The sequence below is a fragment of the Lepus europaeus genome, chromosome 14 (genome assembly GCF_033115175.1).
Source record: "Lepus europaeus isolate LE1 chromosome 14, mLepTim1.pri, whole genome shotgun sequence".
Classification (NCBI taxonomy): Eukaryota; Metazoa; Chordata; class Mammalia; order Lagomorpha; family Leporidae; genus Lepus; species Lepus europaeus.
The window spans coordinates 45,965,202-45,983,041 of NC_084840.1; the positions used below are offsets into that span (position 1 = coordinate 45,965,202).

General features: G+C 41.8%; 1 protein-coding gene across 1 annotated transcript in view; it reads left to right on the forward strand.

The window, feature by feature from the left end:
* PLXDC2 (plexin domain containing 2) overlaps positions 1-6,087 on the forward strand; it is a 474,057-nt gene extending 467,970 nt beyond the window's left edge. Inside the window, exon 14 of the mRNA XM_062210542.1 lies at positions 1,706-6,087. Coding sequence (XP_062066526.1) covers positions 1,706-1,822 — 117 coding nt within the window. The 3' untranslated portion in view covers positions 1,823-6,087. The remainder of the gene's footprint in view (positions 1-1,705) is intronic.
* Positions 6,088-17,840: the final 11,753 nt, after the last annotated feature.

A 17,840-nucleotide genomic window follows, 5' to 3' on the forward strand; every position in this document is an offset into this window, starting at 1 on the left:
TATGAGCATAATCAAATGCAACTTTCATTAAGCATTGTCATCAACATGCTTGTCATCTGCACCCCTCTCCCAATGAGTCATCATCTGTAGACAGTGCCATCTGTAGACAGTGTATCTGTGTGCTGAGCTCGGAAATTGGTGTCAGTTCACGGGCCCATACTTACCATCTGCCCACGGGCCAGGTGAGCTTTGGAAAGATGGAGACTGTGAGAAACGTCTTGGTGGTGCTACTTAAGTAGGGCGGTTGTGGCTTTGGAGAACCCCAGTTGCGAAGTCACTGAAATCAGACTGCTGGTTATGGGTAGCGAGCACCGCAACAGGTGGGTCTGTCCCCTCCGCACAGGAATCACCCTGAGTTTCACTGCCCACCTCCCTAGAGGTGCTGGCTATGTTTCCATCAATGGTAACATTCCGTCCCACCACAGGCAGCTGGTTTTATGGTCTTAACCTTAGATAATTGTTTTGCTGTGCAGCCCCATCCTTAGTTTGAACTTGTTCTTTTGGAAAATAAGTATCATTCAGTTTCAGTTACTTCCTGGGGCTTAATCAGCTAATAAACATAAGGCATTCTGACCACACAATGGTGTCAAGGTGGCCCATGATATTATTAGCAGGCAGCATGTAATTAGCTTGATTGATATTTTTCCAAAATGTAGAACTGTTCCTACCTGATGTGAAAAACTTCTCCTGTAGCCATTACTCATTGACATTGACATGTCATTGGCAAATCCAGAAAATACCAAATGCTGGTTTGTGTACACTGATTTTTTAACCTTTTTTACATTAAAATTCTTCAGATAGATATAAACTTCCTTCAGTATTTATTGTCTTATTTACCCCCAAAATTGCAGGCACTTTGATAAATGGAGTAATAGTTTCTAGTGTCACTGTGGCTGTGAAATACATTTTAGTGCCTTCTGCCGCTGTAACTCAATAATTCATTTCGGCACATCTTTTTGTAAATCACAGAAGGTTTATTTGATGGACGGAGCACTGGGGAGAATGCTCTCCTTTTGTCAGTACAAAAAACCTGCATTTGAGTGCCCGTGTCTACTGTGCAGTCTTCATTGGCTCAAGATTGTCCACACCTCTGATGATGGATTCCACTTTCAGGGCTGGACGTTTTTAATTTCCAAGCACAGAAAGTCATAAATGTGTATGCTTCACTTAATAAGTAATTGCTCAAGATGGTGAGTGGTATTTCTTTTAGCTTATGGCCGGCAAGTCTGGAACCTAATTGGAAGCACACTTGTAGGGACTGTACAGAATTTTATGGCCTCACTTTCTGAGTGAAGTAATAAACAAAATGAAGTGATATCAGGGTTGACTTCTAGAGAAGGGAAAATGTCAGTGGCTATGCTCATATATTAAGAAGACTTGTTTTTTTCTATTATGGTTCATTTTTGCCTAGATGTATTTGGGCACTTTTCAGACATAAATATGCATATGCCTTTGAGGCGTTCTCAATCCTCTGGGAGCGGGTATGGCAAACGGAATCTCACCTGCTGGGTAGATGATGCCAGAGTCACACACAAGCGCTCAAGGGCTTATAGAGGAGAGCACTTAATTCTGACTGTCGCGCTTATAGGAGATCACTTCCTGTGTTACTTCCTTTAATTGAGAAGTTAATCTCAAATAGCAAATAGATGTCCCCTGGGGTAGGATCTCACCCTGATGGTCATTATCTTTGCATTTTGTCTTTTAGAGACGCCCAAGCAGATGGCCCGCGATGAAATTTCGAAGAGGTTCTGGACATCCTGCCTATGCTGAAGTTGAACCAGTTGGAGAGAAAGAAGGTTTTATTGTATCAGAGCAGTGCTAAAATTTGTAGGACACAACAGCACCAGTACTGGCTTACAGGTGTTAAGACTAAAATTTTACCGATACCTTTAAAACACATGCGCGCACACACACACACATGCATACACACAAAGGAGCCCTGAGCTGCTGTAGCGTGGAGACGAGATTTCTGGACAAGCCCAGCCCAGGAAGGGTACAAGAAAAACTCAGACTTATACAAGATACCATTTACACCGAACACAGGATCCCCTAGTGGGATGGCATCTCTAGTTCACATGGGGTATCTCCTGTGGATTTATCAGAAGTTATGACAAGATTACAATGCTTTTGCTTAGGTGCAGGGTTGCAAAGAGATCGAGAAAACAATAATAATAAAGCTTTAGTTCACAAGGGATCGACACCTTTGATTCAAATGTTCTTTGATGTCTCAGAGATAACTGTGTTCCAAAGCCCGAACCCTTTCACTCAGAAGAGCAATGAGGAATGTTTCAAGATTTTGCTAAGAAAAATGGCTCTGCAGGAGCAAGCGCAAACACAACATAAGGGATTTTCTATCTTTTCCAAACAGAGGTGTGGCAAAGGGATTTTGTTTTTCTGCTCTGGACCCATTTCTCCTAACAAGTCTGTTACTTTACAAGGTAACTCGTTCATCTGTACAGGAGGTTCAAACTATGCCTGCCTTTTCCTCAGTAATGACTGCCCTTACTATGAGCTGTGACAAAATTTCCAAACTTTTAGCTAAGGACAGAGAAAGAGGGAGTCACGAAAGAGGCTTCCCATTCCCCTGCCTCAGAATAAAACATCTGATTTGTTTTAAGAGTGTTGACTCCACTTCCCAATTAGGAAGTCCCATGAAACCACTGTTGCTCTTGGCTGAAGGAAACAAAAGGAAATAATATGAAGAATTCCTTAATCATTTTTGGAACAAAAAATGTTAAGAGATTTCCAACATGTGGGTTCTTAGGTGTTGCCATTTCAATCAAAAGGCCCATTTCATTGTTGATTCCTGTCTAAGAAGCCATTCAAGTCAGCATATCCCTGGAGATGGGAAGAATGAAAGAACCCTGCTGAACCATACAGTAATTTTCTTTAAAGCACATAGTAGTTACATAAATATATATTATATATATAAATATATTTTTGTTTATAACTAACACAAGGCAGGCTCTTGTGACTCTTAAGAGTGCATTTTGTCATCAAGACAAAACAAATGCAAGATGTATCACTGCAGTACTTCCATAGAGTTGTAAAATAGTCCTTAATATCAGAATATTTTTATGTCACTTAGCAAAAGTGGTTCAATTAGTTACAATACCTATCTCTTTTCTGCCTCCTTGATCCACTCTTTTCATTGGCATCAACCCCCCTCCCTCCCTTACTAAATAAAGCAGATTGCAAGAAGCTCCTCCTATGGAGCTGTCATTTGTCCTGTCATCACAACCCAGGTTTTGAAAATTCCTCCCGAATGAAGAAAGGAAAGGCCACGCTTGATCAGTACGTACACTGATCTCCCGAAGTTTGAATTCAAGTACTGTGTGTTTAATTTCATCAGCATCCCAACCCATGACACTCTTACAATGTGCTGACAACTGTTGCTTCTTCCAAGACACAGTGCTCAACATTTGCAGATTCAGGTCCCCAGGAGCAGAGATGTCTCAAGAAGCACTTTACCAACAGCTTAGCATCTATACCCAGAGTCAGCAATGGACATCAGTCCACTAAGTGTCACTCTGCCAACACGTTACTCTGATGTAAACGGTGTCCTTTTCCTTCGCATGAATTTTGCTTTATTTTTGAGTACTTGATGAGGGTGGTAACTCTTTCCTAACCTACTGAGTTAAAAATGAAAAACAAGGTAATTGGAGGATGTGATGACAATCTCTGTGCCGTAGCCATGCTCAGTTTCTGTGAAATATCCTGGCTGACTTCTGGAGAAGGTTGGTCGGATAGCAGTAACCACACGACTTGCCAATGTAACTGGTGCAATGGTATTCTACAAATCCATAAGGAACACTTGGACGACTTCCTTTTTTTAGGATAACATGATGCTTCTTTCACTAGCTTTTGTGGCAGATGTGGCTTTTAGTAGCAGTTGTTTGGCTGTTACATATATCTTGCATCTACATCCAACTCCTTACACAATTCTTTGAAGTAGTCATGTTATCCTTACAACCTTCATGGCTCACCTGCCATTTTAGATGGAAAACAATCGATAGTTCTACCTTTTAAAAAAGCCGTGAAACTCTGAATTGTTCAGTAAACCAAAGCACCAGTAACAGGGACATGTGTTTGGAGGTACAAGGCTGCTAACGTGTGGGAAAACTTCATAATACAACTGAAAGCTAAAGTCTATTGTATGGGACTCCCTTGGTAGGAAGGACGTCATCTGCATCCCCATCTTACATAAAGACATTTGTTCTATTTTGTATCTTGGGTTTGTTCCTGGTTCCCATTTGTTACGAGGAACAGCAACCAAACACAAAGTTTCTGGAAATTCAGAATGGACAACAGTGCTTTGGACTACATACATGATGTGTTAGAGAGGTTTCCTGTGTACCGTATTTAATATATCATGAATAGTAGAAAGAATAACAGTAAAATTAAGAATATAGCAGGATGTATGCAAACTGCTGGAAAAATCAGATAAATGGTGCTACAGAGGGTTTTATTTAGTTATTTCATTTCAATTATATGTAAAAATAATGGCAATTAAAGGTATTAAAAGTCAAAAAAATCTATTTAGTCAACCAGATGTCATTGACCACTATATTAGTTTGTTTATGAAGGGTTTAGACTTTTAAGTATACTAACAAATAAAAGACAGATAAAGATAGATGATAACATATAATTGACCTCCAATTATTATTTCAGTTTGAGATGCCTGGCACATCTGCTAATCTCAGACATGTAGCTTCTAAAGCTGTGTTGTCTGGTAGCTAAATGTGGTTATTGAAATGTAAATTAATTAAGATTACATAAAATTAAAGTCACACTAGCCATATTTCAAGTGCTTAGGAGCCAACATAGAACATATCAATCATCATAGAAAATTCCATCAGTTCTATAGAGGTATTTCCTTTGAATTCCTTCTCCTTGAAGAAAAAGCAGGAGACAGAAAAATAGCCCTTGGGCATATCCAAGCCTATTTTATCTCAGAGAGGCCCCAAGGAGAAATGAAAAAAATACCACCTGGAATGGCTTTGAGCCTCCGCTGTGTCTCCTTAAGGAAGTCCCTTCACTCTCCATGAGCCTCAATTTACGATTTTGGAAAATACGTGTATTTTTGTCTTCCTTGCAAGATCATTACAAAGAAGAATAAATAAGCAGATATATAGACATTTAATAACTTATGTCAGTGTAACCCATGTGAAGCACATCTCCTGGTCCGAAGAGTTGTTCAGTCCAAAACTCATTGAAATCTTGGTGCATTTTATGAGAGAGTGTCAAAGGAGAGTGCGTGCAAAACATACAGCAAATTCATTTTTGTCCAGTCTTAATATTCCCTCTGATGTTTGCTCCATGTGACGTCTGTCCCTCTCCCACCCCAAAGTTGTCTGTGTGCACCCTTAACTGGTTCAGTTCATTGCTGCATAGAGTCCACTGCTTCTGTGGTTTCCTGGTTTCCAATGTCACAGCAAAGGGAGACCTACAACCTGACTTATAGACTTTTCTTTAGAAGTCTATACCTCAAAGATCAATAATTTCATATTTATTTTATCCCTGGAACACAAATGTAAGGGGCTTTAAATATGAAAATATATAGCACTTATTTTTAAATGTAAAACTGCAAATGCTGACTATGAAAGGGATAAAATTACTTTATGATAATTTCTAGATAATATGTATTTTTAGATCAGTATAATTTACTAGCTTTTGGAAAAAATTCTTATGTTATTTCTTCATAAAAGAGCATTAAGTTAGCAATTTTCCTAGTGCCTGTTGCCCATTTGAGGAAACATTTTGCTAGATTCCTTGGTCTAGGGCATTTCCATTCTATGGTTTAAAAAATTAATACATAAAAGTACTAAAAAATAGGACCTATAGTTATGATTGCTCCCTCTTGTGAAATGTTCTCTCTCTCTCTCTCTCTCTCTCTCTCTCTCTCTCTTTTTTAATTTCTTCAGGCATTTTCCATATGTTTCAGTATAGTGTACTTTATTCATTTAAAAAAAATTATTTTACTTTTCTTTTCTCATGCCCACCCCTTCTTTTAGTATCAGTGCCCATTTGCCAGAATCCTGGGTGATTAAATCCAGCCTCTTCATTCTACAGATAAAAAAAAACAAACCCAAAGAGATACGGTCATTTTCCTGATGTCAGAACTGGGTCTTGAATTTAAAACTCCTGACTGATCGGTTTTGTTCCGGTTCTCATCATTTGTCAGCAATTCAGGCCAATCAAGCAGTTTGAAAGGCAAAATCCGTCTCAGAAACTAACATCATGTGCTGTGTCCAGTAACAGGCAACATTGAACTCATCTTCCTCTACCTAACTGCTGACTGCGGATTGTTGTTACTTTATAACTACCAGTGATGCCAAGTTCTAGCTTTTAGAGGGTCTTTGGTTTGGCATGGTCTTTCTCCCTCCCACTCCCATATGTTGGCATCTGAGTTAGCAATAATATTTATCCTCACAATTTGAAGTTTGTCTGCCTTTGTTTCATTTCTTCCCAAATGTACTAATTTGGGAATTAGTACATTGAAAACTAATGCCCTTCCTAGCAGGTTTTCTTACTGCATATGTAATCAGTTTTTATTTGCTCTTTAAACTATCTTAATATTTTTGCCCTGAGATTTTTTTTTTGAGCAAATATTATGAGGTCTATGGTGTTACCTATGACATATGCATAGTACCTTTTATTTGGAAAGCACTTTTCACTTTACAGAGCACTTTGATACATCTCTTTATTTGTTCATTCATGCAACCACTTCATTCCCTTAAATATTTACTGAGCACCTATTGGAACCAAGCTGCTGTGCTAGATCTTGTGGTATATAGTGACAGTTACAAATAGTGACAGCCCAAACCTGTCAGCTGATAAATAATACAATGAAGTTCTCAAACAGAACTTTTCAAGCAGATAGGATCAGTATTACTCTATCAATTTCCAGTTCCAGTTTTCACTTTTAGGGAGTTATCAAATATTTACCTAGAGAAGGTTTCAAACTATAATACATCATCGTACATCTATGCTGTTTGTTTTCATTTCATTTATGAGAAGAAAAGCTACTCAAAGTTGTCCCTCATCCAGAAAGAGTTTCCAAGTCACTTGCATTCTCACCGAGCAGATACAGTGGTTGAAGTGTCACTTTCTTCACGTGTATGTCTGTTGGGGCTTTTTGAATTATCAACACCAAAGCTAAAGTATTAATAAGTACAGTGTATCAAGGAAGCAATTGCACTTTAGGTGTGTGTGGTTTGTTATGCCATTTTGTCAGACCTCAGGTTTCTCAGTCTGGCACTACTGGTATTTTGGACCTGATAATTCTTGCGAGGTGGGATATGGTTCTGTGCGTTTCAGATTATTTGATAGTTTATATTGACCAGATAGTGGCACACAATATGCCTTCCTTTGTAACAGTTAAAAATATATCCAGACTTTACCAATGTCCCCTAGGGTGGCAGTGGGGAAAGATTAGCAAAAATCTCTTCTGGTTAAAACCTCTGTATTACCTAGCAAGCGGAAGGTATCAGAAATGGGAATTATTTTTTGCTCTTTTCCTTGCCATTTAATCTTCATCATGGGTAGGTTTTTATTTATAATAAACCTTAGAATCATAAACTCCATGAATTAAAAGGAACTGCCAAAGCCACACACAGCCCAACCTCAACCCAACCTCATCCTTATCTATTTCTCCATCTCTCAGTTTTACAAATCTATTGAGAGGAGGTTGGAAGATTGATTCTCCCTGGAAACTTGGGAATTGGTTTTTCTGTAGCTGGCACTAAGGCTGTTTGATAATGATGCATTGCTACTGGTGCTGTAATAGCTCTTGCAGCGATCTTTGCATTCAGATGGGGACTTGGTACTGTATCTCAGAGACTGCTTTGGGGGCTTTCTTATGGTCATTTCACACATTTACAAATCTTACTCCTTAGTTCTTGTCTCAAAATGTGCATAAAAGTTGAAACTTGGTGTATCTAATTGTAAGTATGCCTAGGATGAACTTCCAATTTCTGTTTTTATTTTCTGAAAATTTCCTTGTTTGTATCATCAGAATTTTCTCTTATGCAGTCAGCTATGGGCGTAAAGCAGTAGTGATAATACTGATTTTTGTTGTTCCTCTATGGGAGGTGGGGGTGGGGAGAAGGATGGGAAAATGTTTGTCCCAAGTAATTGATACCTGGAAATTTCAGTGTGGGAGTGCTTAAATCTGTCAAGCCAAAGTTTATACTCATGTGATGTGCCTTCTGACACCTTCCCTGTCCAGTCAGTGATTTCCTGGGGATTACTGTGAATCCAATCAGTTTGCACTTGGGACTATCTTGCACCAACTGAAAAATGTGTTGGAGTTATACAAAGATTTAAGAATATTCTCCAAAGTAATAACAAACTGCCAACTGGAACATCAGGTTTCCCTTTAATTCTGTGCTAGAAGGCCGACGCAGACTTTGAAAACACTCATGACTATAGACTGCAAATTTACTAGTCAGGATACACAACTGAGAGCCTTAATTGCAGCATCAATAGCTATGAAATATTGACAAGCACACAGGAGAGCTGCCACGCAACAGTCGTGGAATTCAGATAACTCCCACCTAGGATACAGTTTTCTATTCTTCCACATACCAAACTACATGGTACTGATTCCTACAATTTTGATTAAGTTGATCTTCTAGCTCAACTTAAATTGTAATATATCAGCTTAATTATTTCCCAGCATACTGATTGAACCATCCAGTGCCCATTGATCTCACAATGAGTATTGTAAAGAAGCAAGATAATTATTAAAGAAAATACAATATTCTGTAACAAGTTAATTGTTTTTCAATAATACATTTATTACAAATGACCAAATTATGCCTAGATGGAAAAAGCGCTCAAAACTTGTTATCGTAAGTTAATCTGTAACTCACTGTCAACACTGAAAGGTTGTATGTTACTTTAAATCCAGGATAAAAGACTGGAAAAAAAATTTAGTGCAAATCATAAGCTGGTACGCATCTTTTTCTAATTTCTAAGATTTATTAACCTTTGAAAATTACTTTTAAAAAATCTCCTAATGGAATAAAGTTGAAATTTTTGACTTGGCAGACTGTGATATTATATTCATTTTGATTCTGATTGAAAAATCTGGATGACTTCTATCTATCCCACTGGAATTTTGGTTTTTAACAGCACTTTTCCTTTTCCCAAGCATTACAAAAACATATATTCATGACTTAATGGAAGTACTCATCCTGATCATGCAGCTGTAAACTTTTTGTGCATGAAACTAATTTGAGAAGTTTGCTATGTGTGGAGAGGTATAAACATAAAAGTGAGTAGATGCAGATGATTCATGGGGGGTGGGGGAGATCTAAATATTCTATCAGGCAAAGAGTTTTCAACTTCTTCAGAGCAGTGTGCAAGTAAATATTCAATGAAACCAGCTTAAATTTGGGTCAGCCAGACATTCAAATGCTGGAGCACAAACTGTGCCAGCAATGCTGAGACATAGGGTGAGCAGAAAGCACAGGCGGTACCCAGGTGGTCCCAAGCTCCACATCACCCATCTGTACGGCTTTCATGGAACCAGCCCTAACACACTTGAGGCTCCCGCTCTAAGGAGTTGGGTGACTATGATCAGCTAATGATTTGCACATTTTTCCTTCTAACTTAAAAGGCACACGGCCGCATTCTTTGGTTCCCTTCTATCAGAGACCAAGTGTCAGCCAGTCACACAGGCAATAAAATAAAATAAAATAAAATAAAATAAAATAAAACAATTTTTTGCTGATCTCCGGTGACATGTGACCATCTCTGGGCCCAGACTGCAGTGCTACTGTCTAGACAGCGAAGTGATGTCTAAGCAGCCTGTTTAAAGATTGTCATCTTTATAGCAGGGGAATAAAAACTCAAATGAAGTGTCCTCCACCAGCCTACTCAGAAAATAACATTAAGTGACATCAGAGCATCTCTTGCCAAGACACATTAACGTCGTGTTAGCGAAGTCAAGTCAGTGTGTTGAGACACAGGCGTTCTGTGTAGATGCAGGGCCGGCCCTAGCTGAGAAGGGAGGGAAAGTCTTTTCCCGGGGTTACTCGAAACACATCTCTCATTTGACTGATTTGAGGCATTTGAGCGGTGCCTGGGAAGTACATTATTTTCCGGGGGAGGAGGGGAGAAAGAGACTGCCTTTTTTGCTTGCCAGCTGGGATCATGGGAACTTTAAATGGCAGGAATTTACTACTGTTTCTGGTAATTCTGCCTGTAGTCACTGGAAATGTTGAAGTGTGAAAGGAGAAGCTGGGCGTTCGGGGGCGGGCTGGGGGGCTGGGAGGGGTCCTGTGCGATGCCAGTTGCACCACACACAGAATATTTGGGATGCATTTCAAAGTGAGTATAATTGTACCCTTTGTCAGAATCACAAAGCTCTTTGTGGCGCCGCTAAAAGAGGACACTGAGGCAAATCTGACCCTGGAAAGCCAGTCAAGCCCAGACAAAAGACGAGATTGTGTGAGTGGGCACAGTGCGCTGCCAGCTCCTTTCCCACTTTGCAGAATGCCCTGCGTGGCCAACCAGGCTGTGCCTTTCAGGTGAAGGTTAATTTAACAGAGGTTTTCCAAAACTTCATTAAGCCTGGGCTTGGAAAACTGAGCGTTTTGACTTTATTCCAGTCTTCTGGGCATCATTCCTGGTCCCTCTGCCATGTCAAAGACATTCCAAGGCTACCTTCTGTCGAGCTAGAATAACACACTCAGACTTGACAATGACCTTATCTTGGACGTACCTGAGCCTGTGAATATTAAAATGGTTGTATCGGAATCTGCACTAACGGTGTCTGAGGCAGAAGAAGCATGGCAATGGGAGCCCATCGTTCAAATCCAGTCATTCAGATGCTACATGTGCAAGCTTCATGGTTGTTTTCATTGTACAAAGCATTAAGTGCAAATGTATTTGCTTATGATCCATTCATTTGCCATGAGTCTTTTACCTGGGGATCATCATGACTGCAATAATTCATTACCTTTTTCCTCACAGTTTCTTAAACTTTTTCTGCATTTCTGGTTCTGCTTACAGTGTGTGGCAATCTTGGTGGTTTTTTGTTGTTTTTTTTTTTTTTTCTAGTGATAATTTGATAAGAAAACCAGTGTATTGACTGCCACAGTCACATCATCTTTAAGGATCTGGAATCTGGGAGTGACCAAATGTTACCAGTGTTCTCACTATTGATTACTATTTTCAGGATTAAATCATGTTTTTTTCACTTTCAGTTGGAGTCAACAACTTTGGGATTTTAGAAAGGGGGAGAAGGGAGTTATTTGTGTAATACTGCTGTCAGATTTGACTACATATTAAAAACAATAAATGAGCATTTTGTTTTAATTTCTTAAATACTTTTATCTTTGTCTTTCAACATACTGTCATTTCCTTTCCTCCACTGGATTCAAAACATTTTGCCTATTGTGGAAGGAATGTGTGTGCAGAGTGCAGAGCCACAAGTCTACTGACTTAATAGAAAATCCTTTTGCTTCTAAACATGCCCTAGTCTGGAGACTACTGCCAACTGAAGTGAGCAGTAGGAAGCAAACTATGTAGGAAGTTACAGCATGCAACTGGGTAGAGGCTTGCCCCAGTGTTGAATTCCCTTGGATGAGACAGATGGGATTTTAGCTGCCTTGTTTATTTATTTATTTATTTGAAAAGCAGAAGACAGGAAGTAGGAACTCCCATTTGCTGGCTTACTCCCCAAGTGCCTATAACAGCAGGAAGCTAGGTCAGGGCAGAGGCTGGAAGCTGGGAACTCAATCCAGGTTCCAAATGTGTTCTAGAAGGTTCTCTATCATTCCAGCCTCTTTTCCACAAACAAAATGATTGTTCATTAATTCTTAGATGATTTCAGTGGAGCGTGTAAAAGTGAGATCCTGTAAATTCCTAATTTGTCTGCCCTGATTCCTGACCACCACTGTTGGCCTGCCCTTTTATCATATCCGTCACGTGCAGGCCTGAACGTGGGGCCAAGAAGCACACACAGTACCTGAAGCTTTCAGGAATTCCTGGCAGTGGCCTTTACTAAGCAATTGCTCTGTGCTATTCAATTATGATTTTTTTCTTTATTTGACAGGTAGAGTCATAGACAGTGAGAGTGAGAGAGACAGAGAGAAAGGTCTTCCCTCCATTGGTTCACCCCCCAAATGGCTGCCACGGCCAGAGCTACGCCGATCTGAAGCCAGGAGCCAGGTGCTTCCTCCTGGTCTCCCATGCGGGTGCAGGGGCCCAAGTACTCAGGCCATCCTCCACTGCCCTCCCAGGCTACAGCAGAGAGCTGGACTGGAAGAGGAGCAACCGGGACTAGAACCCGGCACCCATATGGGATACCGGCGCCGCAGGCAGAAGATTAACCAAATGAGCCTTAACGCCAGCCCTCAATTATGATTTTTAAAATTCTTATTTCTGTGTGGTTCTTTTGGACTGTATTGATTACACTTTAATACCATGGAGCACATTCAGAACTGCAGTTTTAAACCATGTGAATTGTCTTTGTAATGCCCAAAAGGAAAAATTGCTAATGTTAATCCTGCACTTTTCCCTAACAATAGAAAAGTGTTAAGCCAGTGCTTTAAGAAATCATTTAATGTGTGGCCTTTCTTTAAATAATGTGGTAGAATCACTTCAATCATTTCTGTTAAAAAATGTTATGATAACATACAACTTTTTAAAAAAGATTTATGTATTTATTTGAAAGAGTTACACAGAGAGAAAAGGAGAGGCATGGAGCGAGAGAGGTCTTCCATCCGCTGGTTCACTACCCAGATAGCCACAATGGCCAAAGCCAATCCAAAGCCAGGAGCCGGGAGCTTCTTTCAGGTCTCCCACGCAGGGGCAGGGGCCCAAGGACTTGGGCCATCTTCTACTGCTTTCCCAGGCCATAGCAGAGAGCTGGATCAGAAGTGGGGCAGCCGGGACTCTAATAGGCACCCGTTTGGGATGCCAGCACGGCAGGCGATGGCTCTACCCACTATGCCACAGCACCGGCCCCACCATACAACTTTTAAATTAGCCATAGAGTCAGCCCTTCTAAATCTAGAGACCACATCTTCTCAAAGTTCTCTTCTAAACCACTGTTTTCAGAATCGGTCTTCTGACATTCAGTTTGGATGGTGAATCTAGAATAAAGGCCCAGGATAGGAATATTTGCACAGCACAGTGAAATCACAGGAGAGGGAAGAGTTACTTCTGTGCATGGAAAAGACCTGGAGCCTTTTAAAGCAAGTGGTGTTTGAACTCAGTCCTGGGTAGCCCTCACCAGGCAGCAGACAGGCATGCCAGGGAAAGGGGGGTGTGAGCACTGGGGCCTGCTGCTGCAGAGGGGCGCCGGAGGAGGTGAGCAAGGAGATGAAGGCTGGAGCGTTGAGGGGCCAAGGCCAGAGAGTTGGGCCCTGGATTGAGTCCATGACCCTGAGTTTACCATCAAAGCAATAGGTGCACTTGAAAGCTTTGAAATAGCCCTCTGTGATACAACCCAAACTATTTTAGAAAGATCACCCAGTAGACAGAATCACGGCTGGATTTCATGGTGCCGACGGGGAGCCTGCCCTAGAGGTGACTTCTGAGGTCTGGCCCCTGCATGGTGACTTCGGTCCCATCTTAGTTCTCCAGTCTTCATCTGCACGTCTCAGTCCTCTATGAATAGATTCAAGCTCATCTGCTTGTGTGAACTGCCCTTCCCTCGCAGCCACTCTCCCTGCACGTTGTGTAAGGATATATGTTCTCAGGAAGTATAATCGGTACAGAATAACATCTATTTCCATCTCCTCTGTGTCATGCATTTGGCAGGTTTTCATGAGAAACCAGACTTGCCCAGGTTGACCCATCTTGTATAGTAGAACTTTTTCTAGAAATCCAGAACCGGGGCCGGCGCTGTAGCACAGCAGGTTAACATCCTGGCGTGAAGCACTGGCATCCCATATGGGCGCCGGTTTGAGTCCTGGCTGCTCCACTTCTGATCCAGCTCTCTGCTATGGCCTGGGAAAGCAGAAGATGTCCCAAGTCCTTGGGCCCCTGCACCCACGTGGAAGACCTGGAAGAAGCTCCTGGCTCCTGGCTTCGGATTGGCGCAGCTCCGGCTGTTGCAGCCAATTGGGGAGTGAACCAGCGGATGGAGGACCTTTTTCTCTCTCTCTCCCTCTCCTCTCTGACTCTCAAATAAATAAATAAATAAATCTTAAAAAAAAAAAAAAGAAAGAAAGAAATCCAGAACCAGTTCTGCCGCAGGTGGATGTTCGAGTTCCTGCCTGATTATGGTAAGCTGGAAAGCAACCTACAGCTACAGTTTCCTTCTGTTCATTATACACTTGATAAAATGAGCTGAGGTTTGGGTGGAGAAGATCTGGGTGGAGTGGTTTGAGTTTAAGCTGTGCTCCCTGAAATCAATGACCTACATATTCCTTCTTCCCTTCCTTCCCTCCCTCCCTCTTTCCTTTTTAATGTTGGTACTTAACCTACCAGAATTGCCTTCAGAGTGGTCAGTCAGGAGGACCAATGGTTATTGCAAAGCTTAACAAATCTGTATTAAGGAAAGGAATTGGAAAGATCAAGGAGTTTCCCACTGAGATGGGGACTAAAGGCTTAGTGAGGCCTCCTTGGTGGGGGCAGGGAGCCATCTGCAAAGGGCAGGACCAGACTTCAGGTCCAGTGGGATGTGCCTGTCAAGACTGACAGAAACTGAAAACAGCACCTCCAAGATTTTGGGCAGCCCCCAGCGGAGGACTTAAAAGTGCAAACGCAAGCTGCTTCTGGATAATTTGAGAGCGTAGTTAAGTCTTGCAAAGCCCTCCAAGGAGGCGCATAAACACCTGATCGAATCACTAGGGAAATGTCAGTCATAAAACAGGCCGACCGGCTCCCATGACTCAGGCTGTACGTTTAAAGATCACATCCTTGTATTTCAAGTGCATTCATGCTACAAGGGAGTGTGGTTTGTGCCCGGGGGGATGTAGGGAGCTGGTAGAAGATAGAAACATAGATTGGTTAGAGCCCTTTAGGCCTCCCACTCACTGGGAGCCAGATTTCCTCTATGTAAGCTACTCCTCTGGTGCAGAGGGAGCACAGGAGGGGCAGATACAGAAATAGAGAAAAGATAGAAGTGGATGCAAAACTGCTCCAGCTACTGCTGATTTCCGTGGTCCACTGCTAATAAATGTCGTCCATGTACTTGCTTCTCCAAGTCTAAATAGAGGCCAATTATGGGTTTTGGAAATTGCAAAAACGTGTCAAGAAGAGAAAACCAATGAGAGTCCCATTAGTTCTGCTTCTTTAGGACGCGTAGAGACCCCAGCCCCTCCCCAGTGCTGGGCCTGTGATTTTCTGAGTTGCTGTCACTTTGAAGAAACACAGATGCACTCGGCTTCCCAGAGTCAATACACTTTAGAAATGCCAACATCTCTTGATAAATGTTAATTGACCCCTTTTTAATGCACATTCCTCTAATGGCTGCCACAAACTTTACTTAGAACCTTTGAACTTCTACCAGATATCCCCCTGGCGTTTTTTATGGCGAACTTTACAAACATTTTTGGGTGGTGTAGAATCACACTGGGCTGTTTTTCTCCCCCAGAATTTCTTTGCACAGTTGCAATTTAGATTTCTTTCCAAAAGCATTCATTGCGACGCGAGCCTTGATAGAATGTGAAGCAAATTTCTGCGCTGGAGTTTGGCTGTAAGCCTAGAGGATGAGCTGCATAAATTATTCCAAATGCCATAGAGCCTTGCATCTGATTTTTTTCTAGAGTCTTTTAAATCTGCATCAGGATGCCTTGAAGTGAGATGCTGAACAAGCCCAGAGCACATTGCAAGAAAGAGAAACAGTGACTTGCAAAAGAAAATCAGATATCCCTTTTGTGAGGCGGTGTCTTTTGGAATTTAATTAGCTGTCATCTTGAGGAAATGTATGTTATTTGAACAAGTCCAGATCCCAGCAGGTTAAACAGCACCGGAGCAAATACGAAAGGAGCACTTCATGGTTCCCGAAAGAAGTTCAAAGGAGGACTCTGCTATCACAGGAGACCCCCCGGGGCGGGGGGGGTACTAAGGCAATGAACTCTGGCCGAGGGTGTGTATGCGCAGAAGGGGGAAGGAGTCCCTGTGGATTTTCTGTTGTTTTGCTTTACACCTGGTGTGAAGCTTTATTGGGGCGCTGGCCTGGGAGCTCACTCACTTCAAACAGATTACTGCAGTCAGTTTGATTGCCTTGGCGTAAAACTACAACATCTGACTGACCTGGCAGTCACTCCTCAGAGGATGAAAACACTCCGTGCCCACTACATTGAAAGGAAAGCCGGTCAGTGAGCGTTTCTTGCCCTAATGTCAAACCAAAGCCCTGTATCACCCAGAGTAGAGCATGGAGCACTTGCTCCCGTCTTTACATAGGTCAGTTCCTGAGACAGACTTCCTCTCCCAGTGACACCAGTCTATCAGACCATGGAGTACCTGCCCGTGCATCGCTGCGGGGAACAAACTCTATCCACAATCACCTTCTCAAAGCCGGGTTTCTGTATCTATAAAATGGGGATAAAAATAATACCGACTTCCAAGGAGTATTATACTAAATAAATAATCAAAAATATCTAGCTCAGTGTTCACCACCTCAACCAGTAGCTGTACTGTCATTGCTTATGAAAGATGTGTTAGTTTTGGTAGCAAAAAGGTGATCTTAGTCCTTAAGAAGATGAGCTGATGGCAAAAAGCAAAAGAGGGACAATGAGCTGAATGAACAGATTGCAAAATGAGTGGTCGTCTGAGAGGAGGACTCCCTCGTAGACAGCCTTCCTCATTCTCCCCTGTAGTCAAACTTTCCCACCAGCCTCATTGGCATCACCCTTGCTGCATTCTAAGACATGGAAAGACAAAAGCACAAAGCAAGGAACTTTAAACCTTAAGTGACAGAAAATCGAAAATGAGACACCTAAACACTAGTGTAAATGAGGAACAGATGATGGTTATAGGAGTTCAAGAGATGCTTACCTTTTTGTCCTGATTTGTTCATGCGCTTAGCATTTTACAGAATAATCCAAGCTTCTGAGTGTTTTTTTAGAAACTGTTTTTTTGTGTGTCAGTCTTTAGTCTCTCTCTTGCAATATGAGGAAAGTATTCCCCATGCATCTCTGCGTAGTTTAAAATAAAATAATAAGATGTAAAATATCTGCACCTCATGCAAATGAGCTTCGTAGCAGGGGTCTCTGAGCTGCTTCCACCCACAGAGCATTTCTGACACCAAGTGGGAGGGAGGGCCTCACATCAGTCATTTCTCCAACTCTGTGCACCTTGCCATTCAGTTCAATTCTGACTCTAACTATGCAGTTAGCACAGGCCTCCTGGGGGAAGAGCTCAGTCTCACGAAACTGACACCAATAACATCTCAAGCTACCCATCCTCAGGTTTAATAACCTGCCAGAACACCTCAGACATCTCCAGGAAACTGTTTACTTATTGTTGCCTGTGGACTGTAGCAGAGGTGGGGAACAGTTTTTCTCCTTTTGGATAGTTATAACATCATTTGCAGGACATCAACTACCACCTTAAAAATTAGCTTATTGGGGCCAGCGTGTCGTAGCTGGTTAAGCCTACAGTTGTGACGCTGGCATCCCATATGAGTGCTGGTTCCAGTCCCAGGTGTAACACTTCCAATCCAGCCCCCTGCTAATGCATCTGGGAAAGCAGCAAAAGATTGTCCAAGTGCTTGGGCCCCTGCATCCACATGGGAGACACAGAAGAAGCTCCTGACTTCTGGTTTTGGCCTGGAACAGCCCCAACCATTGCAATTATTTGGGGAGCGAACCAGTGAAGGAAGCTTGCTCGCTCTCTCTCTCTCTCTCTCCCTCTCTCCCCCTCTCCCTCTC